Source organism: Pygocentrus nattereri, chromosome 13 (assembly GCF_015220715.1).
Source record: "Pygocentrus nattereri isolate fPygNat1 chromosome 13, fPygNat1.pri, whole genome shotgun sequence".
NCBI classification, from domain to species: Eukaryota; Metazoa; Chordata; class Actinopteri; order Characiformes; family Serrasalmidae; genus Pygocentrus; species Pygocentrus nattereri.
This window is the reverse complement of record NC_051223.1, coordinates 33,609,438-33,634,540: the sequence shown is the minus strand read 5'-3', so window position 1 is coordinate 33,634,540 and position 25,103 is coordinate 33,609,438. Positions and strand designations below refer to the sequence as shown.

The following is a 25,103-nucleotide window of genomic DNA, read 5'->3' as shown; positions in this document are numbered from 1 at the left end:
CTTCTTCCTTCTCCGCTCAGCCGTCTTTCACTGTCAGTACCTTCTGCTGGATTAGTGGTCAAAACTCTGTTTGTAGATCATGAATTGCAGTGAAATCAGGCTCAAATTAAAAGACCAACATTTTTGACCAGGTATGAATATTTATGACCGAATCTCCGACACAGAGATTCATGTATTAAAACTGCTCCGCCTTTCTTTTTCGGTCTTCTTCACTTTTTCACTTCATTAAAAAGGACAAAGACACCGAAAATCACTAAACTCGTCCTTTCTTTCTTTCTTTCTTTCTTTCTTTCTTTCTTTCTTTCTTTCTTTTCATTTCTTTTGATCTTTATTTGCTCCCTCATTTTTCTTTTCTTTTCTTCCTTCTTTATTTCTTTATTTTCTTTCTTTCTTTATTTGAGAAAGAAAGAGCACGAGGATGAATAATATTAAGTTTTGTGTCGTTTCTTTTTCTTTTTTTCTTTCTTTTATTTAATTTCTTTAATAAATCTCTGAGTGTGTCTGTGCGGATTTGTAATAGCGGTGTTCTTCATGCTTTCTGTATCTGCTGCTCTCCTCCTGCTCCTCCTCCTCCTCCTCTCAGTACGGAGTCTGAATGTCTGTTTAGAAGTGGGAGGTGCTCCTCGGATCGGCGGGGCTATTTAAACCCCCTGAGAACAAGAGTAGCAGTAGCAGTAGAGTGCGTTTCTCGGCTTGTCCTCCTCACCTCTCCACACCACACGGGTAAAAGTCGGAGAGTCGCTGTGAGCGCGCGGAGATGTTTGTGGAGGGAGAGCGGATCATGAGCGCCTTCGGGCAGCAGGCCGCGGGTCAGCAGGCCGGTCACGGCGCGCAGGACGTGCTGGACGTAGCCGTTTACTGCGACAACTTCAGCGCCTACCAGCACCACCACCATCACCACCACCACCACCATCAGCAACAGCAGCAGCAGCAGCAACACGTCGTCCACGCACCCGGCTACGGCCTCGGCGAGTACGCGCCCACGACCACCGGCTCCAACGCCACCAACTCGGCCGCCACCGCCTCCAACCCGTACCTGTGGTTGAACGGGCCGAGCATCAGCACCTCTCCGTACCCGTACCTGCAGGCGGGCTACGGCGCGGGACAGCGGCAGCTCGTGGCGCCCCCTACAGGCTTCGCGGGGGCAGAGCTCGGCTGGCTGTCCGTGTCGAGCCAGCAGGAGCTGTTCAAGCTGGTGCGCCCACCTTACTCCTACTCGGCCCTCATCGCCATGGCCATCCAGAGCGCGCGCGACAAGAAGCTCACGCTCAGCCAGATCTACCAGTACGTGGCCGAGAACTTCCCGTTTTACAAGAGGAGCAAAGCGGGCTGGCAGAACTCCATCAGGCACAACCTGTCCCTCAACGACTGCTTCAAGAAGGTGGCCCGCGACGAGGACGACCCAGGTGGGCGCGCTTTCTGACTGCATGTCTTCGTCGTCAGTTTATTTAAACCCGTTCATTTCGCTCCTGCACGGGCCAGTGCGGCGGCCTGACGTCAGAGCTTAGCTGAATGACCGTCATTCCGTGATTGAGTTCTTTTGCTCATTTAGGGAAAAATAGCCTGAACTAGTTTAATTCGACCCGAGGAAACGATCGACTCTTTCAGCCCGTGAATGTTTAGTGAGATCACAGTGAACTGAGGGGTCGCGCCAAGCAGCCCAGGTGTGTGACGTTATAGAGTAGTTCGGTATTGATCTCTGAGCTTTTACCAGTGAGTCTAAACTTTTAGACTCTTTTGTAAATCCAGCTCGGTTTATTGATTTAATCCAGATCAGCTTTTCTGAACTTGGCCATCAGTTTAACACTGAAACCTCTGCTGGTCCCACAAAGCACTGACTGATTGACTGGTTGATTGGTTGATTGATTGATTGATTGATTGATTGATTGATTGATTGATTGATTGATTTGCAGGTAAGGGAAACTACTGGACTCTGGATCCCAACTGCGAGAAAATGTTTGACAACGGTAACTTCCGGCGGAAGAGGAAGCGCAGGGCGGACGCGGTCAAAACAGAAGTTGCTCCCTCGGATAGCCGCCCCGGCGGCGCGAGCGCGACCCCTTCTCCGCGCGGCCTCGGCACATCTCCCCCCGCGAGCGAGCCGCGCTCCCCGCCGTCCCCGGAGCTCAGCCCGTGCTTCGACAACTTCGTGAGCCACGTGAACTCTGTTTTGGCCGGAAACGGCGACGGCGCGCGAGGCGGACACGGCGCGCGCTCCCCTGCGCTCGGCCACGGCAGGCTGAGCTACTACACGAGCGCGAGCGGCTTCGGCAGCTCAGTGTCCAACCACTTCAGCGTGGACAGTTTAATATACAACCGCGAAGGAACGGAGGTCTGAGCGCGGGTGTTCCCACCTGTACTGACTGTCACGTGTCGAGCCACTGATATTCCGATGGAACGCTTTAGAAGTCGTTCGCGTCACTATGGCAACCAGGGAACAATAGAACTTGAAGCGCTGGAGAACTTGGCGTTCCCTTCCACACACCACCACCCCCCCCTCCCAGCCACCCACCCATAGTCAGACAAATCACGCCAGTCCTGCTCTGGGATTGGCCACCACAGTCTTCAGAAAGAAGGTTCGTTAGTGAAGACAGTGGTTCTGTATGGAACCATGAACAGAACCATTTCATGATGGAAGGGTTCTATGCATGGTGAAAAGGTTCTTCAGATTGATGGAGAATGCATTGTGTATTGAAAAGCGTTCTTCTGTTGTTACAAGCTGGGCCCGTTTTGGTGCTATCTAGAACCACATACAGCACACGCTCCTTAAATCTGAAGAACCATTTCAGCATCAGCTTAGTAAATTCGCAGCTACTCAAGAGAAGCTCACGTGACCATAAGAACCGTTAGCAAGCTTCAGAAGCATAACTTTTTCCCCACCCGCATTGCGGATACGGCGGGTGTTGTCGGAATACAGGTGGGAAGAAGATGAATCGGACCCACTGCGCTCTGTGAGCGCACGTATTATATTCCCAGCATTATTTGTTATATCGTTTTGTTTTGATACAGTTGTTTAACACAATACTAAACAATTGCACTGTCACGTTTTTATACACGCATTTTTCCAGCGAAAGTGTTAAATAGGCTACACGGAATTTTCAATTTAGACCCACAAAGTATATCTTAACTGGCTTACACCTGTGGCACGCGCACGCCCTGTCCAGTGCCCGAACTCTGCATCATTTTGCTAATCTTTTTTTTCTGTAGATGTTGATATATTTTTATTTAATGAATTGTTCATAATTTTGTAAATAAACCTGTGTTATAAAATCAGTAGTGGAGTGAATTTCATGCATGAAAGGAAAATGTTGCTTCCAAACCTTCAAACCTATTAAAGCTACACACATGTTTCCGAACCCATCATTAGCATTAAAAACCACTCCAGTCTGTCGCTTTGGATCATTCTGTCCTTAAACCCACCCTGTTGAGAGAGCAGCGACGGTCATTTCGTCGCTAAACCTCCTTTTGTTTGTATTCCTGTTTAACTTTCTGTTTATTTGTTTGAATATCCGTGTAAGGGAGCCCCGGCCCCACACTGCCCCCCACCCCGTACCCCTGTCCCGTTCCAGCCTCATCTCATGCTCAGCAGCTCCATCGAGTTGACGTTTATTTATAAGAAGAATTTCGGGATTAATCGAGCGTCCGCGTTAATCCGCGCTCCCGCTGCGCGCCCCCGCTGCGCGCTCCTCTAATTGAGCTCCACGTTTAACCCTTAAATTCCTTCTGTCCACCCTAGTTTACCCCTCTGAAGCGGGACTGGACAGCGCCACACGCTCTTTTTCATCTTCAGCAATGACCTTCATACTTTCCGCTCTTTATTTTACACTTTTCCTCTGTTCAGGGAATGTATTAATACTCTAATCACTCCATTAGCTCGAGTCCCGCGTGAGCAGCGTGAAAACAGTAGGTGAGGCTCGAGCATTTTCCGCTTGTCGCTTTGAATCCGGCCGATTGCAATGAGCTCGCGCGGTTTCACAGCCGAGGAGTTCAGGAGTTCAGCCTTTTCTTTTCTTTCTTTCTTTATTTATTCATTTACTTCTCCTCGGCTTGACGGTGCAGATCGGATTTGTTCTCTTTCTGCAGGTCAGCTGTCCCTCTCTACACAGTTTTTACTGCCCAGCTGTTTCCGTTTATGCTCCAGCAGCGATGGACGCTGTTGCTGTGTTGCTGTGAGAAAGTGGGGCGAAGCTCTTCAGGGTGGGTTTATGTGTGCGGGACACTTTGTGGCCCATCCCGTCCTGCTGGGGGGCAAAAACAAGAGAAATGTTGTTCCCGGTTCGTCCCAGGAAACAAAAAAGAACAATCGAGTGAGTCCAGTCCAGCGACCCCCTCATCGCCTCATACGGCCCAGAGGACCAATCCCGCATCAAAGCGAGGGAGCAGAAGGAAACACCTCGTAATTGGAGCAGAGCTGAAGCTGAGCGGCTCCTCCAGAGAGACTGGGGCAGCCCGGAGACCCCCGGACTTCATACCCCACAGAGGCGCGCAGTGGACACAGCATCGCATTCTCCTGCGAATATGAAGGAGGAGAATAAAGAGAGGATAGATCAAAGGAAGATTCTGAGAATCCAAACTTCAGCATCTTCAAAGAAATAAAAAAAGGTGTTAAGCGTCTTTCAGGCTCTCGAGTCGATCCGTAGAATAAAATAGGACAAATCCTGAAATGAATAAACTGAACTAAACGGAGTTCTCCTCCAACACAAGAAAAGACAAACCCTGAAACCGACGATGCCTCCAACAAACTCTCTAGAAACGTCCGTAACTACGGCTCATTGGTTTCTATTCATTTGCATAACGTTGTTCTTTGCATTTACATCTTACATATTCTTTACATACCCCGACGAAACTGTGTGGAGACTCGTATGGGCGACTCTTCTGCCCTCCACTGTTTGCTTTGGTTTGAATTGATTTAATTTAAAGTGAACGAAAAGTTTAGTATTATCTAATTTACTTGATCGAACAGAGAGTTCTGCGTTACGGGCACTCATTACACTTTAATCTGCCTTATTTAAACTTCTACTGTGTCCTTGATTACGCAGTCACGTTTGTTCACACCTGGTCAAACCACCTGTTCGCTTGATTTTCCAAGTAAAAATAGGTCAACACAGCCTAGAACAGATTTACTGCACATTTTAATGCACAATTATTGTTTATTTACTGTATTTACCACATTACAAAAAAACATCCAATGTGGCCTGTGTGAAAGATATGGGGCATGGTGTGTGCTAAAGTCAGCAAATCAGTAGAAACTGAACTAAAATCTGCAGAACTTTGTAAATTTGCCTGTTCCCTGTAGAGGATGTGTTAACTGATTTTCACTTAGAAAACCTAGAAAACGTAAATTTATCTGGGGTGTTCAAACCTTTGCACACAACTGTCAATGTTATGTATTATTTAGTTAAATGTTTTATGTGATTTTAACCTCATATTTAAAAAAATACAATATCTGATTTTGTATATGTTCTGTTAAAGAGCCCTTCATTTGGAATTTATCTGTACATGGTGAAAAAAATAGACTGATAGTTCATTCGCTGCTGATTTTGCTGTGTACGCTCAGTGGCGATGCAGTAATGTGAGGTAATGAAATTGTCCAGCTCTTGTTCCACACAAACCCTGGCAGACTGTCCACTCAGGCCCTGAGGCCCTGGTAACCCCCCCCCCATCCCACTGAGGCGCAGGGATCAGCTCTTGTTGTCCTGCCTGGGGGTCCTGAGTGGTGGTCCTGCTCTGTCCCTCACTCCTGTGAGCTAAGATGTTAATGAAGGGTTTCAGGCTCTTCTGAACCCCACAGAGCCCCAGACCTCAGGATCTGCTCCTGCTTAAAAGCACAAGTTTAGTGTTCTAAACTCAACTAATCCCAGTTCCCACAGCGGTAAAAGGAAATATCATTGTCCTTTGACACCTGCTACCTGATCCTGACCTTACAGCACCTGGAATGGGGAGGGTTTTGGTAGAGTTGGTTTGGTGTGTTTAGTGCATTCTTGCCATGCAGAAAAACTGCATTCTTCAAGACTGGTGATGTAATACAGGCCTATTAAACACAGCCATTAAAACCTGTAATCAAAGTCATTTAAGAAAACTCTATAGGTTTTTTGTGGGCTGCTCAAGTTCCACAGGTTTCCGTGCTTCCAGTAATGTAAGTGTTGTAAGACGTTTCCGTTAAAATCACAACAAACTGAATTTATTATATTCTCAAAAAAGTTTAGGCCATCTGGGAAAATGAGATGTAAAGCCATTTCTTTGGCATTTATTTATTTTTTTCAGAAAACAAAAAACACTAACAAACTATGATGAATACAAATAAACAATACATTAATATTTACCATTGCGAATGCTCTCCTCGAGGACGTCCAGCATTTCCAGTTACCCTCCAGTACCTAGTTTATCTAATCAATCCTTCATTAAATTAAATCAGGTGCTGCTGGTGGAATTGAACAAATCCTTTTTTCCTCCTCTCGGGCTCCTAGTTATAGGTGGCTTTGGCATCACTGGGGTTCAAGCTAACGATTGCATGCTGTTGGAGGGAATGCTTAGATGGTTGCACTGCAGTAGCCCATGAAGTCAAGTTCCTGTATCCATAAACATTTAATACATTGTAAAAACATTTCACGATATGTTATTGTTTTACCTTCAAAATGTAACATATCGCTATAAAAATCCAGGTAAATGTGTTGGCCTATGTAACATTTTTTGCTGTCTGAACAAAGAATTAGAAACGTGGTAAAAACGTTTATTTTACTTAGTTGAACAAAATTGTAACAGTACTAGTAAATATAAAATACGTCATCAGAAAAACTTCCATTATTTGTGGCTGACCTACAGGTTTGAGTTAACTGAATGTCAAATAGTTTGTTAAATTGTTCTGAAAACTTTTTAGATGTTTAATCAGCTTAAAACAGCAAATATTTGAACTGTACCTTTAATCTGATGTTGTGTAGTGTTTTACTGGCAAAACTACACTTACTGTCCATGGTAAATTATGTACTACTGTATTGATAAATAATTTAATTAATTTCTTATTTAAATATTTTTTGGTGCACTTACTGGCAGAAGGCTTAACCCTTTTTGGCTTTGCTACTTCAGCTCATATGTTAAGTTTGTGTTCATGTTGTTAAAGTCCAGAGTGTTTAAGTGGAGGCAGAGGAGGGTGATATGGAACTCCTGCTGCTGTTGGAGATGTGCTGAGGGCGGCCTGTGTTTCAGGGCTGCCTGAGGGAGTGCAGTCATCCAGTAAGTGACAGAATGCAGGCTGGTAAATCATGGACCGGATAGAGTTGCTCTCTCCAAGGTGTGAAACACCACTCCCTGAAGTTAGCCTTAGCAGATGCCTTTGCTTGATAGAGATTAGTAACATCAGCAAGGCATGTCCCTGTGCACTCAGAGTTTAAATTGACTGATACCTCAAACATACAGACTCAAAACAAGTTGGATTGTGGACACATGAAGAACTATTGAATGTTACTCGACATATATCCCAAATTACAATGAAAACTTGCCATTATATTGTCACTGTCAAAAAACCTATGTATATTCTACGTAATTGGTATTATATTGTGTGAACATTTCATGATGGATGGATCAATAGAAGTGTTCCAAAATCACCTGAAAAACCTCTTTACATTAACTTTCTTTCAAATATACGAAGGCTTTTGTCTTCTGCTGTGGCTGCTTTTTGGAGGTACTTGTTTTTCTTTGGACAGTGGTTATATAAAAAATAAAGTTGCTGCAAACGGGATGAGATGAAGTCTGTGTAAATACTGCCTATATTATAAGGTGCATCGTACCTTTCCACTCTGAAATTTTCTATGATAAAGCTAATGTGAAGTTAATTGGACTGCTCAACAGGTTATAAATAATGGCGTGGTCACTGTTTCAGTGACAAGTCAGGCGGTGATTCTGTGCATTGCCAGGATTTAATGACATGCTGAGAAGACCTCCTAATACTCTACCACGTTTTATCCGACCCTATATAAAATCACTGGACAGGCTATTACACACAATAGCTATCCCAGGCTGGCCAGTCTGATCCCAGTGTCATGATTTATAACAGCAACGGTTTTGTCATCCTACGGTCTGTACATCATAATCAAAGTCACATTAAATGCTGTGTCTGGACTGGGTCAATATGTCTTTACCTCATAACTGCTTTTATGCCCAGAGTGCCTGGGCAGTATGAAAGCTGACCCTGGCATGCTCTCTAGGCTGTCTGCTCTGTAAATATGATATTGGGGCACCGATTCCAAAACTTCACATCTGCTTTTCCCAGTCAGCCAGAATTATGGGCTACGATCACATCTCACGGGTAGATCTCTTGAGGAAGTTAAATATTTAAGGGTACAGTATGCTGACAGTTCTTTAGTACTCCCATTGGCCGTGTTCAGCAGGGAGCTCCCAGCGCTGCTGTAAAAAGATGAAGTGTACATATGATAGCTGAAGATAATGCCTATCTATTGGCATGACCTGGTTTGGTTTCATCCACCTCCATTCTGGGCCCATAAAGGCAGTAATCTATGGGCTGATAATGGCATGGGATCCAGGGTGTGAGCAAACTGCCATATGGATGATTTTATACAGAACGCATCGCAGCTCTCTCCTCACTCAGCTGTTAGAATTATTGTGGGAGCAAGTGTGAGAAGACTTAGCCAGTTTGTAGCTGTGTGACAGATTTTGATGAATATTGTGGATTAATTCATTGACTTTGCTTATACATTAACATGGAAATCTAGACCTAATAGATATCACAGTTGTCAGAAACATTCAGTCTGATGGTTTGCATTTGTGCGCTGGAATCATGTCAAAAATACTAACATTTAGGTCATTGCTTTCATTTTGCTGTACTATTCAAATGTAATTATGTAATTACAGAGCAAATTATGTCATTTATTACACAATTGTTACAATTTTATTCAATTGACTCTGCAATTTCCAAGTCAAGCAATTACAAAAACAAGTTTTTTTTACTTTCTCCAAAAACAACCAAACAGAAAAAGGCACAAACGTAGATACAAAAACACAATACCTTTCTCTCAAGTTAAAATACTAACAAAATTCTCTACTTCCAAATAAAGTCAAGCATCAGTTAAAAGTAAAGAACAAGGCCTAATTATACAACTATATCCTCAACTCCAGCAGCAGATATCTATAAAACCTTATTCCTTATATTTATTCCCTATAAGCAAAGCAACAAACTATTTGGCAAAAATGAAGGCAACTAGAACTGATTTTTAAAAATGGAGATAGAAACAGGTAAGATGCCATTGTATTTTCTAGTGTGAAGGCTCATGAGGTGCCATATAAGTAGCCTGCTGCCTGTATCAAAGACATGATGGATTAACTGACTAGAGCGATGCCTGTTAAATCCTCAGTTTGAGCTTGTCTTCACATCTGTAGGCATGGAAAGCCAATCCCCACAACAATGTAACATATCCCTGCTCTGTCTGCCTTCTCAACCTATTTTGACAATCCCTGCAAGGAAGTGGCTTTGTTCCCACATTGTGGATCTCTGGGTAGATCATCCTTTATCCATGGCCTGTGTCAAAACACACTTGGCGGTCACACTGTAGCAAATTCTGGTGTGAAGAAACTGCTCATGCATAGAAGACCTAAGGTCTGGCTAACGAAAAGCATGGACTGATTTGTTTGAGAACAATGTAAGTCACAAGTTCTAGAAGTAAAGATCATTTTAATGCGTATGCGTCTCCTTAAAACTCAACTAAAGTCAACAGGTTGAACAAAAATGTCTAAAGAAAGACATGCCTTTTATAAAGTATTTTCTGTTGTTATCATTAATATTAATAGTAATTAAAAAGTAATATTGATGTTATTTAAAAATATATGTATATTTATCATTTTTATGGCAGTTCTTCAGTCTAAGAATCCACTATAGACAGTCACTAACTTAACCCATACAATCCAAGGCATATTATATTAGAGATCATATGTATTAAGTACAAAGCAAGTCAGCATTGCATTCTTATTCTTATGTATTCTTAGGCTATAGAAGGGGGGCGGTTGGTAAAGAGAACACAGAATCACAAAAATAAATATCTGAATACACCTTCTTTACTGTTCTTTTATCTTCTCCCTTCTCTCCTTTTATGTTTTAATCCACACAGGTAGAATGAGACCCCCCACCCCCAACACACACCTTTCTCTTTGGTCTGTCAGATGTAAGTGTTCTTTCTCAGCCTAGCCTATGTAAGTCTGGGATGATCCTGTGTTAAAGGCCAGGCCAGGCCGGGCATGTCCCCCCCCTCCACGCCACTGCTTTTGTTTTTAACCGTAATCCCTCTGGCACTTCAAGAGCATCTCAGACTTCTGAGGCAGCTGCTATCAGCCCAAAGAGAAGAAGAAAGACCTGAATCTTAAGAGTAACCACCCCCTCAACTTTAGTAGTGTATGCGGTGAAAAGGTGATCAATGCCTCACTGCATGGACAGCAACTGTTATATTCCAGCCCTTCTTTGCTCATAAGATATTAATCAGAAACTCAGTAATTCCCATTTCCACCACTGTCGCTGGAATTTTATTTAAAGTTTGTGAAGCTGTCCATGTGTTTTCTGCTGAACATCCTTCTGGGTTACAGGGGGTGCTGGAGCCAATTTCAGCGGAAGGCAGAAAAACCCTGGACATGTCAGCATGTTCATTGCGGGCCAGACACACATTCACACCTAGGGGCAATTTGATGTGTTCAATTGGCCTGACTGCATGTCTCTGGACTGTGCGAGAAAACCCACAAAGACACTGAGAGAACATGCAAGCTCCACAGTCACGGGACCCTGGTCACCTATCAGGGGGAATCGAACCAGGCCTTTCTTGCTGTGAGGCAGCAGCGCTACTCACTGTGCCTTCTGGTGAACAGTTAACTATAATTAGACTACAGGTGGTCTTGATTTCTTAGTTACATTTGTATGTGGGTAATGTAATTGGTCACCAGAGCTATTTACTTCACACATGCACCTGAGAAAGATGATGCCTGTAATGAAGCTCCAAAAACAGATCATAAAACAGATACAACCACCATAACTAGTACATTTAATCTGTAAAGAGTCTATTACTGATGATATCATTTAATGTTTAACATGAAAAACATTGTCGTTTTCCAAAGAAAAACAAGTATCTCCAAAATCTTTACAGGAGAAGGCAAAAATATTCTTAACTTTTAGTGTAACATAATGTACACTAGGCTTTATTTCAGGTGATTTTTGATCATTTTTATTCATCGTGAAATTTTCACATGATATAAAGGGCAGCTAAGGGCTCCAAAAAAATCAACAAAAATTAAAATATGTATTTTTCTTTGGGCGGCGATGAAATGTTACATCAACATAATTATCATGTGTAAGTACTTAATTTAATTTCACGTTTAATCAGGAATCCATGTGTACTCCTGCATATCTTCACAGATGATGTATGTGCCATAAAACATGCCCATTTCACATGATGAATCAGGACATTTACATAAACAACAATTAGGAAGAGCGCTGGAGATGCTCATTAAAGTGCTGGTAGTAACACAGCCATGCTTGTTAGTGCCAGAGACTGCTGACCTGGACACTGTTGACCTAGCATAGCTCTACATGTCATTCATAAACAAAACAAATACACACAGTCTGTGTGTGTGTGGAAGAGGGACAGGCAGACAGACGCGCCTGTAGGTCTACCTGTACACAAGGCTGTAGTTCACCAACAGTCGCATAGCCAGCACAACATAATTTCCACTCGCTGTTGTCATGAGAATACATTCCAGATCCATGACATCACACAGGCTGAATGAAAGAGGGAGAGAGAGAGAGAGAGATGTATGATGATGACAACGCAAGTATGCCGTGAAACCAACATCACAGAGACTGCAGCACCTACATGCCCCCACTTGAAATGGGCCAATTTCAGCCTTGAATTTTTGGCACTCCTATTCATGAGACATTTGAACCATCATTTTGCAGTAAGAGTCTTAGGAGGAGAGCTTTTTGAGTGTATGACTGTTTAGTCAAGAGCTTTTGGAGTTGAGAGAGAGAGTGATAGAGAGACTGGCAAAAAAGGTTGAAAAGTGCATTCTCAGCTGTCGACGTGTACCGATATCCAGTATATTAAGTTACAAGAACTTGACTCCCTTTAAAATGTCATTCAGACATCTCAATCAAAACCAAACGTACACTGGGATTAGAGACTGGCAGTAAAGTGACTGGTAGGTTTTCACAAGATTTTTTTCCTTTTCACCACAGCGACACTTTCTAATAAACCACTATAAGTACCTCTAGCACCTCTAAAAGAATCAGAGGAGCTGTCACCCAGAAGCTGTATTTCTTTTAAGGACAGGAGTCAGTTTACTAGAACAATCCAACAAATGTACTGAACAACAATCGATATTGAGACTGTGTACAGTTTCCTTTCACCTTGTAGGTGTGTAGGCCTGTGAGGTTAGTCTCTGGGCTGGAGGAAAGCGCTTTAGAGGGTCGTTGTTGTTTTAAACCCCTGCTGGCTCTCAGCATGGTGACCCCGCTCAAACACTCTTCTCAGGGTCAGTTACGCCGATGACAACACACACTCTTTAGTCTTCTTAAGGCTCCCTGCTCTCCTATGCTCATTCACCCTGTGAGCAAACAGAGATGAAAGGATGCTATAGTATGTTTCATCATGCACACATAGGCTGCTGGATGCTGATTTGGAGAGCCTCTCTGCAAAGAGCCCAAGGGTTGTATTTATCTGCTGAGAAACAGATTTAATGTACCTTCTTAGCACAGCGGTGTAGAGTGGGATGCAAAAGTGTGGCATGTTTTTTTCACCCCCAGTAAAGTGGCATGTTTTGTTGGAATGAAAATACGTACTAATCTGCTACAGAGAACACATTTCAACACATTTCATGCACAATTACTGTTTATTTGGTGAATTTAACACCGTAAAATCCCGACTTATTACACACTAAGGTTTATTATTCCGTAAATATAAATACTTCAATGCAACTGTTTGAGCTATTCTTAGGTTATAGAAGTGTGTAATAAAACTTTGGGCCACTGGCGGGCCCATGGCCATGTAGTGGGTTAATATACTCTGGAAAAATAAAACATAAAATGTGGCTTGTGCAAAAGTTCATATTCTATCATTTTTTAAAAATGTTTAATTCACCAAATAAATAGAAATGGTGCACTAAAAGTAACAGAAAATACCACATTTAAGTTTGCTCCCTTCAGAGAATGTGATTATTTCTTTTCATTTAAAATCAACAAAATAACAATTTGATCAGGGTGTTCAAACTTTTGCATACGACTGAAGCTAATCAAGAGTTGGGTATGAAGTGTGTCTAAAATAAACATGTTTTTCCCATTAGCTTTAGGTTCATGATAATCATTTTGAGAAATGGCAGTGCTTTACAAACAAGAACTACCAACAACCAATGAGAATGAAAGCATGTTGACCAATTTAAGTAATATAATTGAACAATTGCTCTTTTTTCAAATAACTTCAAACAGGACTCAAATAGAACAGTTTTCTAGCATTGTTTTATGTTAGCTGAAGTTCAATAGATATTTATAAGACTTGGGTGTGAACAGAGATGTTCTGCAGCTTCTGGCCATTAGAAACTCATAATGAGTCAGTCTGATGGGTGTGTCGGCTCTGCTTGTCAACATCAGTGAGCAACAAAATTTAACAGTTTTGTCAGTTTTACAATCCAAGGCTTATTACAAACTATGGCTTATCGCTCAAGAACTACAAGAACTTCAATGCCAACTGGCTGAGCTATTCTTAGTTTATAGAAAGGTGTCATAAAACTTTAGGCTTACCAGTGGGCACCTAGCTGTTTTTTCATTAGGGGGCTGTACCTTATTCAAATACCCCTCTTTTTTCTCTTTTAATGTTAGTGCCCCTCCCTCGCTAAATGGAGTAATTATGCCTGCCATTACCCTGCCCTTTTTGTCCCCTGATACAAATGAAAGAGAGGTGTCACTATCTCATCATTATGCTAATGGCACAAGCTGCCTGCAGTTTAAGCTCAATTGGAAGGCGTAGGAGGGTGGGTGAGTGAGCATGTATGTGTGGAGGGGGCTGCGGCTCTCTGGCCAGTCTGTCTGTCTGGACCCAGCATGCTCTCTGTGTGTCTCCGGGCTGATGGGCCAAGACTTGTCTGGAGGAGAGGTAGAGACAGAGACACAGAAAGAGAGAGAGACACAGGTCTGGCCCAGAGGCATGCCTCAACCCACCCCCAACCTGTTCCTAGCTTCAGATGTTCATTGGTTGATTGAGTGAGAGATTGTGCATTGAATGCTAGCCTTGTGGCCAGAATCTGCATGCCAATGGTGGCTGGGTTCTCCAGATCTTCTCCATCTCTAAGTCTGGGAAAGCCACCTGCAAATGAGGAGTTTCATTCAAAAATGCTGTAAATCCATTTGGAACGTGACAAAACTGTACCTCCAAAATGGTAACTTTCCAGGAGAAGGAAGAAATTGTCTTAACTTAGAATGAAAGTTAATGGGACAAGTAATTTTGCGCCATTCATCATGAAATTTTGACATATGGTATAGGGCTGATGTATTTTCAAATTCTATAAATAACAAAGAAAGTATTTTTTTCTTTTGCAATGCCTCAAAAGCCCTGTGTTTGACATTTTCAACCCAGTCTACTATTTGAAAGCACTTTCCCCTACACAGTAGCTGCCTTACATAGCCATCAGTGTTTTACAACCACATCGAGGTTGACTACACTGTTTGTGGAGGTGTCAAAGTGATAAGCTGGTAAGAAAGGAAGAAATGCAAATGCATAAGGACACATCAACTTAATTTTATATGCATGGAGTAGTGTGGACATGATGAGTTTGAGCTTTACCATACATAAAGAATGAGCACAACTGATGGACTGTCCAATACACATGAATAACATTAGTTTTGTCAGACATGATCACTTACCTAGCTGGCTCGTTGTCATAATGTTCTGTAGTTGTTGAAATTTCTGCATTTGACTCAGTTTGGATTAGCAAAGTTCATCTAACCCATTAATGTCCATACATGAAATTTTAGATGCCCATTGGTCTATATTTTGTCTGCCAGGGCTCGCCAGTGTACAAATCTTAGGAAAATGTATGTTCAAATAAATCAAACCACATAAGGTTTTTTAAATTAAATTAAGTCATGCAGTCAAAATCAACATTAGAATATGAATTAAATAAAAAAGTGAAAATTATAAACATCTATCTATCTATCTATCTATCTATCTATCTATCTATCTATCTATCTATCTATCTATCTATCTATCTCTCTCTCTCTTTCTCTCTCTCTCTCTCTCTCTCTTTCTCTCTCTCTCTCTCTCTCTCTCTCTCTCTCCCTCTACTTTACTGGACATAAACGGGAAAAACAGGAGGACTGCTTTGGAATATAGTCAATGATCAAGCTAGAAATATTTCAAAAATTACTTTATGACAGTAAGACAAATTGTTCTTTCCTTCACTATTCCATTTGGATTCTGTCATGCATTTATGTTTTCTCTGTGGATTGTTAAGTGAACATTTTCCATAGCTGAACTCTGCTCACAGAGGATGGCACAGGGTCAAGTGTGCATGGTATGAAGAGTTTGAACCAGGTCAACATCAATCAGTTTCTCTGTCCAATAAATATAATGGGACTGAATGTGAAGCTGTGTGGTTCTAATGGCCCATAATAGTAGGAGGTCTGACATCATAATAGCTCAATTTCTCCAGCTCTCTCATTAGGATGATCCTAGAGGCCTCCATAGCCACTGTACATACACACACACACAGTCATCTCCGTCACATATTACTGACCCCATCTGAGAGTGTTCCAGTCACCTTTAATAAAGGGAGCAATCGTCGAGCAATTATACTTAATGAAACAGGCAGCTGTGGACGTTGCCTTATGTATAAAGCTATTATTTCACCAGCCTGCGAAGCTCCTTTCACATATTAACATGATCAGGAAAAATACAGGGTAGGGATGTAGTAATGTTGAGTATGAGTGGCAGAGAGATATCTTCTGAAGACCTCTTAATTCATGTGCAAGTGCAAAACTCTGATACGTAGTAGGGCTCTTGTTCAGAAAGGACGAGAATGGGTCTACATTTTTGGTTTAACCAGTGAGTAAAACATTTAATTCAATGAATTAAGCTTAGAAAACTTTAACGTACAGTCCGCATGATAGTTTTGGGGGAAAGTTTGGGGTTATGGTTCACTTGGGGCAGGAGTAATTAATTGGAAAGAGAAATGACTTTCATTTTACTATACTTAACCTTATTATTACATAATTACGTATTTACGAATTACATTTGCATTCACTTTATATTCAGACTCAGCACGTCTCTACTTCTGACTCTTTTGTGTTTGTTGCAATGTCAAGAATTTATGAACATGGTGAAACATTTTTCCCTGCTTTCATCAAATTCAAGTCATTATATAATATCTTTTCTCCTACTTACAAACACAAATGCAGAATTGACTGAAAGTTTAAGATGTGTCTCCAACAGTCCATTTCTAAATTTAGTGGGTAAGTTTTTTTTTCCATTTTTTCAGAAGATTTTTAACAGTAGTTGCTTTCAGTTGAGACCAAATTTGTCCAGAACACTGGGCAAGACCATGACAAGTTGCAGAGAATGGAAAAAAAAACATGTTGATTCAAGACTCAGACTTGAGCAAAATAGCACTAATTAAACCTGAGCTGAATGACTCTTGACCAGCAGAGATTGGTGCATTACTCTTGAGTGGAAACATAATCTTAAACCTAAAACTAAACCTAAACTGGACCCTTGATGATAGGGCAGGAGACCACTGCTCTATACGTTTATATAGTATGACTGTATTGTGAAATATAAAGAATTTATTAATAAAAATTGACTCGACTAAAAGGTTTTCATTTCTGCTTAAAGTTGGAGGTCAATGGAGAAGCTTTGCTGTAGGAAGACATTTACACATGCTGAGAAATGTGAGCGTGTATGAATGAGAGGCAGCAGGTGAAATAAAGCATGACTTGTTTTGAAGTGAAGTCTCTAAGTCCCTCTCTCATTCTCTTTCTGTCCTTCTGATAAAAAAGGGAACCATCTGAATGTTTTAACATTGATTCTGACTCTATGCCAAGCTTATGCCAGCCCGTGGCAAAGACAGTATTGTGTTAGGTAAGAGAACCTGCATTGCTAGACAATACCTGATTTAGTCTGACGCCTCTACACAAGGCCAGATCATATAACTAGAAATTTACTGACAAAGCCTGAGATGATCTGAATCAAACTGAATGGCTACTGAGCTGTTTGAGCAAGACTTGGAAGAAGCAGAGAAATTTGAAGCTATAGACAGTAGGACAGGCTCCAAAATGTGCACCCTGGCTTGTTTGACCTGATGGATGAGGAATTGTTTAATGTGGTGAGGTCATGTAAGTGTGGTTACAGTAAAGCTATTGTTAATACAAAGTGTGTTGTATTTACTAACTTATAACAGATGTATTTATTTGGCATCATTTTTTTTACTTATCCAGCAATGTCCAACCAGTGAGGTTTGTAGCTTAGCAACATTTGAGTAAAGTGTGATGCTGGTTTCTGTGCTTACAATAAATAGCCTGGATGAACTCATGGAGGGCAGATCAGGTGAAGTGTTTATCCTTGGGTTCACTGTGCATTAGTGTGACTTTACTTGTATTTATATACAGTGTCCACTTGGTACACTGACCATTGGTGTCAGTGTTTACCTGTGTTCAGATACACTATCTGTGAGTGTGACTTTCCTTGCACGTGGGTCCACTGCCCATTAGTGTCACTATTTACTTGTGCTGGGTTACACTGCCCATTGGTGTCACTATTTACTTGTGCTGGGTTACACTGCCCTTTGGTGTCACTACTTACCTGGGATGGGTAAGATAAGATAAGGTAAGATAATCCTTTATTAGTCCCACAATGGGGAAATTCTTAGTGTTACAGCAGCAAAGGAACAGCAATGTACTCAAGAAAAAGAGAAGTAACAAGTAGAGAATTAGCAAGCAAGTAATTAACTTTGTTAAGTACTTAACAAGGTTTTTTTTACTATATAGACAATATATATTAAAACTAAACATAAAAATAAGATAAAGAATATAAACTCTATCCTTCACAAAAAATAACAAAATAAAGAAATAAAGAAAAGCTATTTACACTGGTACATTGCCCATTGTTGTCACTATTTGCCTGTGAAGGGGTCCACTGCCCATTGGTGCCCCTATTTATCTATGATGGGGTCCACTGCCCACTGGTGTAACTATTTACCTGTGATGGAGTCCACTGCCCACTGGAGTAACTATTTACCTATGATGGAGTCCACTGCCCACTGGTGTAACTATTTACCTATGATGGAGTCCACTGCCCACTGGTATCACTATTTACCTATGATGGAGTCCACTGCCCACTGGTGTAACTATTTACCTGTGATGGAGTCCACTGCCCACTGGTATCACTATTTACCTATGATGGAGTCCACTGCCCACTGGTGTAACTATTTACCTGTGATGGAGTCCACTGCCCACTGGAGTCACTATTTACCTATGATGGAGTCCACTGCCCACTGGTATCACTATTTACCTATGATGGAGTCCACTGCCCACTGGTGTAACTATTTACCCAAGCTGGGGTACACTGTTCATTAATATCACTACTTACTTGTGCTTAGGTACACTATTAGTTGCACCATATTCCTGTGCTCCAGCGTTCTTCTGCTTAGGTGAATATTAACTAACTCTTGACTCAACTTTTCCCAGTAACTGACTACAAATTGTAGTGCTGATATGAATATGCGATCATGCTCATGTTTTAATAGTTCAGGCTCAGCTGTAAATGTGTTCTTACAGCGTCATGCTAAAATTCTGAAACCTGTTCAGCTTGAGGAACTATGGCCATCGTCCATTGTGATCTATGATCACTGTAAGCAGCAGTGTTTTCAGACTTTTGGAGGCTTAGCCCTGAGCTAAGGTATTTCGAACTAAATCCAGCTGATAGATACTCAGACTGACAGCGAGAACTGGGTTCCCTACAGGCAGCCCTGGCCGCGACAAGGAGGCATTCCAATGCGAAGTGTTTGTGTCAAACTTAAAGGATTAAAGATCAGAAGGAATAATGTTTGGAGTCACCCACTGAACTGATTTACCCTCACAGCTGACCCCCCCACTGAGTCTGACCCATGAGGCAAAATAAACAGATTTCATGTTGTTTTACACATAGAGATTTGAAACTCGTCGTTGGTTTTGCAACTTTTCCATATTTTATGTCAATCAGATTATGCTATTTTAAAGAATAACACTAATACAAAGGAGATGGTATAAAAAGAGAAAGGTGTTTGTAAGATCAGTTGCTCTCAGACTTTTGGAGCCAGCAAAAGCCCTTAAATTCAGTCTTGCTTTGGTTAGTTCAGCCTCTTGCTGTGCTGGTGTGATGAGATAAATCACCTTTACGCTCTCCGAGATGATAGTTCCCATACATCTCTGGTTTTATAGTGTTTTGAAATCTCTCAGCTCTTCATACTGCTTTACTGATATTGCCACTCATGCTGTTTTTCTGGCAGTGTGACACAGAGCTCAATGGGGACCTCTGCTGGTTACATTATATCAAAGTCCAGTCCAAAGCCAAAATATATGTATAATATACGTCTTAAGCTATAAAACACAAGAAAAACTTTCGGTGCATGATTATATTAGACAGAGAATATGCACAGGAATTGCTTTGCATGCAATAAAACAATGAATTCTTACACTGTTAGGTGCCAAAAAGGAGAAACAACACCCTATGGAAGGTTTTCTAAGTGCAAAAAAATGACCCTGAATGAGAGAATCCTTTAAAAAAGCAGTCTTAAAAAAAAACTCTTTCCCTCCTAAAATTTCCCTGTGATTTTATGCATATTGATGAATTTTAGGCCATCAATTTAAACAGGTTCATTACAATTCAGTAACCATAATTTATGTTCCCAAAATTTATCTACGTAGAGTTACATTTTTTCATGCGTACACCTTTAAACAGCCATGTAATACGCAAATAGTGCAAATTGTGTCAAGTTCAGTTAAATAGGTTGTCTACTTTTCTCTGCAGATTTTCCTCATTATTCTATATTTAAAATAATTGGTGTAGTGAAAACCAAATGCCTTATTCCATGTAAATTGGAATAAATTAAAATTTCAGTTTAAATTATGATTTTTAGATATTAATGGTTTGTTTTTATAGCAGGTCCTATGAAATATTTGTCATTTTTGTCATGTGTGTACTTAACTTAATTTGACCCGTTGTTCCATAAAAAGTATACTAGACTTTGCAATTATAAATATAATCAACATGATAACTGTTATTTGAAAAAATCAAAATATTGTACACAAAGTTAAATACAATCTTGTGCTCACACATATAGCATGTCCTCTGATTGAGAGCTCCTGATATGTTAGCAGCTCATGTGAAGCAGTAGTGTGCTGGGTGATTAATCTCTGTTGGAGTGAGTGGCATGTTTGCAGTGGGTGCCCATGGCCCCTATAGAGCTAAAAGGGGCCATGTGGGGCCGGGGTGTCACTCAGGTCTGTTTTATTCCCCCATGTCTCTCTCAGCTCGGGTTACTCAGCTCATACATCACACCGGCACCACTGTATATATGTGTGTTCTGGAGCCACATTGTCAGTCCACTGAAGATGCAAAAAATTAAATGAATTAACACCCCTTGAATATATAATCACCAAATATCTATCTATCTATCTATCTATCTATCTATCTATCTATCTATCTATCTATCTATCTATCTATCTATCTATCTATCTATCTAAGGAGGATTCCAAAGACATTTGTGCCCAGAGGCCTCATGGGATTATGGTCCCTGAGGAAAACCACTTTTGGTTTGGTCTCTTAAAGAAAGTGCTTCAATAAACAATTTCTCTATTTGAGATTTTAAAGGTTCCATAGCCACTATAGAGTATATATTTTTCCTAGAATTATATGTCCAAGCCAATAACTACTATTTAACAGTATACGTAGGAAGCATGGGTCCATTAACGTTATTAGTACAAACTTATCCCCTAAATATCATCCCATCCCTGCTTACACTTATATACATCAGATACACATCTGTCTGTGAGAGAATGGCTTTCTGTAGATAACTTAAATATTTTTGGATTTAAGCAATTTTAATTCTGTTTAGAATAAATTATCAAGAATGTCTTTGTAAATAAGTGATTGTTTAGCTATTGACCGTTTCACACTGTAGTATTTTACCTGCTAACAGAACTGAACTCTTGAGATCAGAATAAATGAACTCACCAACAACTGGCTGAATGTAACAAATTAACATCTACAGATTGGCCTGTCTAAGGTGACAGAAGACTGATTGATTTTCTTCCGGTCAAGTCTAATATGTAGTCATCAATACATGGGGTCAGCATAGGGTCCACCTTGGGACTAACCCTCCATGCATTGCCCCCATCCTCCCCCCCCTTTTTTCCCGGTGTAATGGAGAAGAGTGGAATGTGCAGGAAGTGCCGGTGCTCCAGGCGAATATTTGAGAGCGAGAGAGAGAGATGGAGAGCTGGAAGGATGGAGGGATGACAAAAGAGGTGAGCTGAGTGTCGCCCCTGGGGGCTTCACTGTCACACCCACCTGTTGACTGGAGCTTAAGTGCACAGACAATGCAGGAGGCAAAATGATCCCTCTCTTTCTTTCTCCTGCTCGTGCTCTCTCTCTCTCTCTCTCTCTCTCTCTCTCTCTCTCTCTCTCTCTCTCTTTTGCCAATCCCCCTTCCTCTGCCTTCATCCTCGCAATGCTGACACCTATCAGCAGGTGATGAATTGCCACAAAATGTGAAGAAAATTCTTATCCACGTTTTGTCATCTGAACTTTTCACTTAATGCTTTCAGTATCTTGATGTTGTCATTGCCTTCCACTCCTTATGACAGCAACAACTCATCTCATATGATCCACACTTCTATTATCTGCTGCCACCCACACAAGGTGTGTATTCAAGATGTTTCCCTTCCATTCTCAAAACTAATGAGAAACCTTATTTATTACCACCTCTCCATTCATAGCACTTTAATGATGAGAGACTGTAAGGTAAAGTGAGAAAACGGGCAGGGTGGGGGTGGGGTGGGGGGGGGGTGACATCCACTCTGCTTTTTAAAAGTCCTGACCTCACTCACTTGGACGATTGGAAGAGCAGCCTTTGAGGAGAACTCATATCAAATTCCCACATGGCGTTCCTGTGGCTCAGCGTGAAGAGGCCTGGAATGGGGTGCTAATTTGTACTGTTGTCGGGCGGTAAGTGTGAACCCGTGGCATGCCTGTGACAGAAAGAGGCGGTGAGGTGGAGTCTTAGTCAACAGAGGAAGGAGCTCATGCCTTTAAAGCTCATGTGTGGCTTTTTGTGGCAGAGAACTAAATTATACCTTAGAAAAGATGGGCTGTCGACTGACAAGAGTGCTAGAGCTTTAGTGTCTAAAATTCAGACACGAATTGGAGTTTTACTGAAAGGACTCCTGAGCCATAGACTCATCACATTTCAGTAATTGTCTACACTTTTGGACAAATAAATGCAATGACAGCAAAAAAAGATTTGGACATTATAAACATTGGTAAACTTTAATGAAGTTCGTCGGGTCTCATAAAAATCTATATATTGTAAAGTTTTATGCTGTTGATCATGTTTTTAATTTAACTTTGTCAATTTAAAGAGCAGAGCCAAGTTAAACACCACCTTCATAATGTTGGCAATTGTTCTATAAAGTAGGCAGCCCAGATTGTCTTGGGGGGCTGTAATGTGTAAGTATAATGTCTGAGGTAGGCCAAGGACCATGAAGACAAAACAATATGCAAATCAATTAGACAGATTAATTTCACATGTTTGAATTTTTAAAAATGTTTTATAACAATAATATTTATTTTGTTACTAACATACCTCAAAATACAGCATTTGATATGTTCAATAAGTAAAAGTGGAATAAAAATGTGTGTCAGGGATTAGGATTAGGATAACCTTCAGATATGCCAAATCTAATGTCTATGGACCAACTTTGATGTGTGGGCCACACTTTGACCTTGTTATTGAAAGTTTAGAAAAAAACTGAGAGACCAAATGAGGGAACTGAGGTAGAACATTCAAGAATACAATGAATAGGAGAGAATATTCTATAACAGAGTGAACATGAGAGAACATTCTAGAACAATGTAAATGTGAGAGAACATTCTGGAGCAATGTAAATGTGAGAGGACATTCTAAAATACAGTGAATGGGGAGAACATTCTAGAACAGTGTGAATGGGAGAGAACATTCTAGAATATAGTGAATGGGGAGAACATTCTAGAACAGTGTTAATGCTAGAACATCCTAGAATCTTCTAGTAGACACGCATATGTATGGCACACCGACCAATTATTTGGTCTGGGTTTGTTGTTGCTTGTTGGACGACGTGCTCTGGGATTTAGACACCAGTCTGGATACTGTGTTCCAGGAAGGCGTTCAGACTCAACTCCTTGAACGCTTTCAATGTACAAAAAGTTAAATGCTTCATAGACACTTTGTATTTTGATGTGAAACAGCACATGGAGCTGCCAAAGACTTCCAAGGCTGACAGCATCATATAGAGACATCACACGGTGCTGATATATTTTATAGCCTACGGGTTCCACTCGGTAATCCAGACTTGTCAGTGTTTTGTTCAGCACTACTGTATTTCACCACTCTGTCACCTGGACCTTTACGCAATGAAGGAGCAACAGGGTGAATGGTGTTTAACCACTGAAATGAATTAGAAATGGACTGCATGATATCAGCCTGAGATGGGGAAATACCTGCTGAGACTTCACGAATGATCCCAGCTGCTGCTGTCTGGGACGGCTGGGATCTCTTCTGTTTTACGGTCATTTGGAGGATGGAACAGCTTGGATGCTCCCAGAATCGCTGTCTCAGTTTCAGCCTGCAGTCTCTGATCTCTTCAGCTCCGTCTCGCTTCGGTGGCTGCCTCTGCTTTCATCTTAACACCTAGCCATCACCTTCAGCTTTAGTTACCACAGGCAGAAAGACACGTTGGAGACTACAGATGGGCTCTCATAGACAGAGCTATAACTCCCAAAGATTTATGTTTAAATCACATTACTTTGATTTTTTTCCCCCACTTTTCAGAATGTTATAATGGTTAGATCATGCACAGTATATGTGTTACCTAAGTGTCAATTATTCCGCAAGTTTAATGATTTAAGCCTTATTTTTGGACCAAAAAGAGCTCTTGATCAAGTGTGTCATTAAGTTTGCTACCAGGGCTCATTCTGGAAGGCATCATGTAAAAAGGAATCTAGGTTTTGACTAAACTGTGTGATCGAAAGAACAAATTTAATGTCTAGAACATTGCATTTTCCTAGGATCATGCTAAGGCCACACTGCCATATGAGCTGCCGTTCACATTATCATCTTCCAAAGACTCACATGTCGTTTGGTGTCTTGGTTAATTCAAAGTAGCAATTAGAATTTTGGTTTAGAATATTAACATCAAATGCTTCCACCTATCGTCTGCTGGGGATTTTAGTTTCTTCAATTCAAAGTGTTTATTTTTGACCTTAATGTTCTAAATTCTAAATTTTCTGGATTCTAATTTCTAAATGATTCAAATAAACACATATGGCAGATATCAAGCGTCGATTTTGTGCCATGAACTTCTCAATTCCAGTGGATCTAATCAAAGGTTCAACTTTCTTCACTTGAAAATAGTAACACTCAAACCAGAGGGAATAAACAGTCCAGGAAAGGGCTTGCTCAATAATGAAATGCCCAGTGGCTGGTCATTAGTGGGTATAAGTTAATTGGGAGCTAATTACTTCCTGTCCAGAAGGTGTCAAAGGTGAGAGTTTCTGATAAAGTTACATGTAAAAAGTCGATTAGTAGAGAAAAGTGAACGATTGTTATATTAGGTTATATTTTATTCTTTGATAAGACAAGATTAAAAGCCCAAAATCCCAAATAACTATTGTGACCTTTATTTAACTCGAGTTTCTTAAAAGTGATAAAACAAATTCAGATGATGAAGCACTAATTAAGACCCATAGTCTCAAACTACTTTGCTGTTACTATCTATGTATCATGCAATTTAAACTTATTTACACAAAGATATAACTGCCATGCAATGTACCAAGTGC

At 41.0% G+C, this 25,103-nt stretch overlaps 1 protein-coding gene across 1 annotated transcript; it reads left to right on the top strand.

Moving 5' to 3' along the window:
• Nucleotides 1-757: 757 nt before the first annotated feature.
• On the top strand, nucleotides 758-2,338 carry foxi1 (forkhead box i1). The gene is made up of 2 exons (XM_017700644.2): nucleotides 758-1,406; nucleotides 1,914-2,338. The coding sequence occupies exons 1-2, from the start codon at nucleotides 758-760 to the stop codon at nucleotides 2,336-2,338; spliced, it is 1,074 nt and encodes a 357-aa protein (XP_017556133.2).
• The last annotated feature ends 22,765 nt before the right edge of the window (nucleotides 2,339-25,103 follow it).

Excerpts from the sequence above, each read along its gene's own strand:
- foxi1 (XM_017700644.2), top strand. The coding sequence starts at position 758 with ATGTTTGTGGAGGGAGAGCGGATCATGAGCGCCTTCGGGCAGCAGGCC. Across the intron at positions 1,407-1,913 it reads CCGCGACGAGGACGACCCAG|GTAAGGGAAACTACTGGACT; the intron begins GTGGGCGCGCTT and ends ATTGATTTGCAG.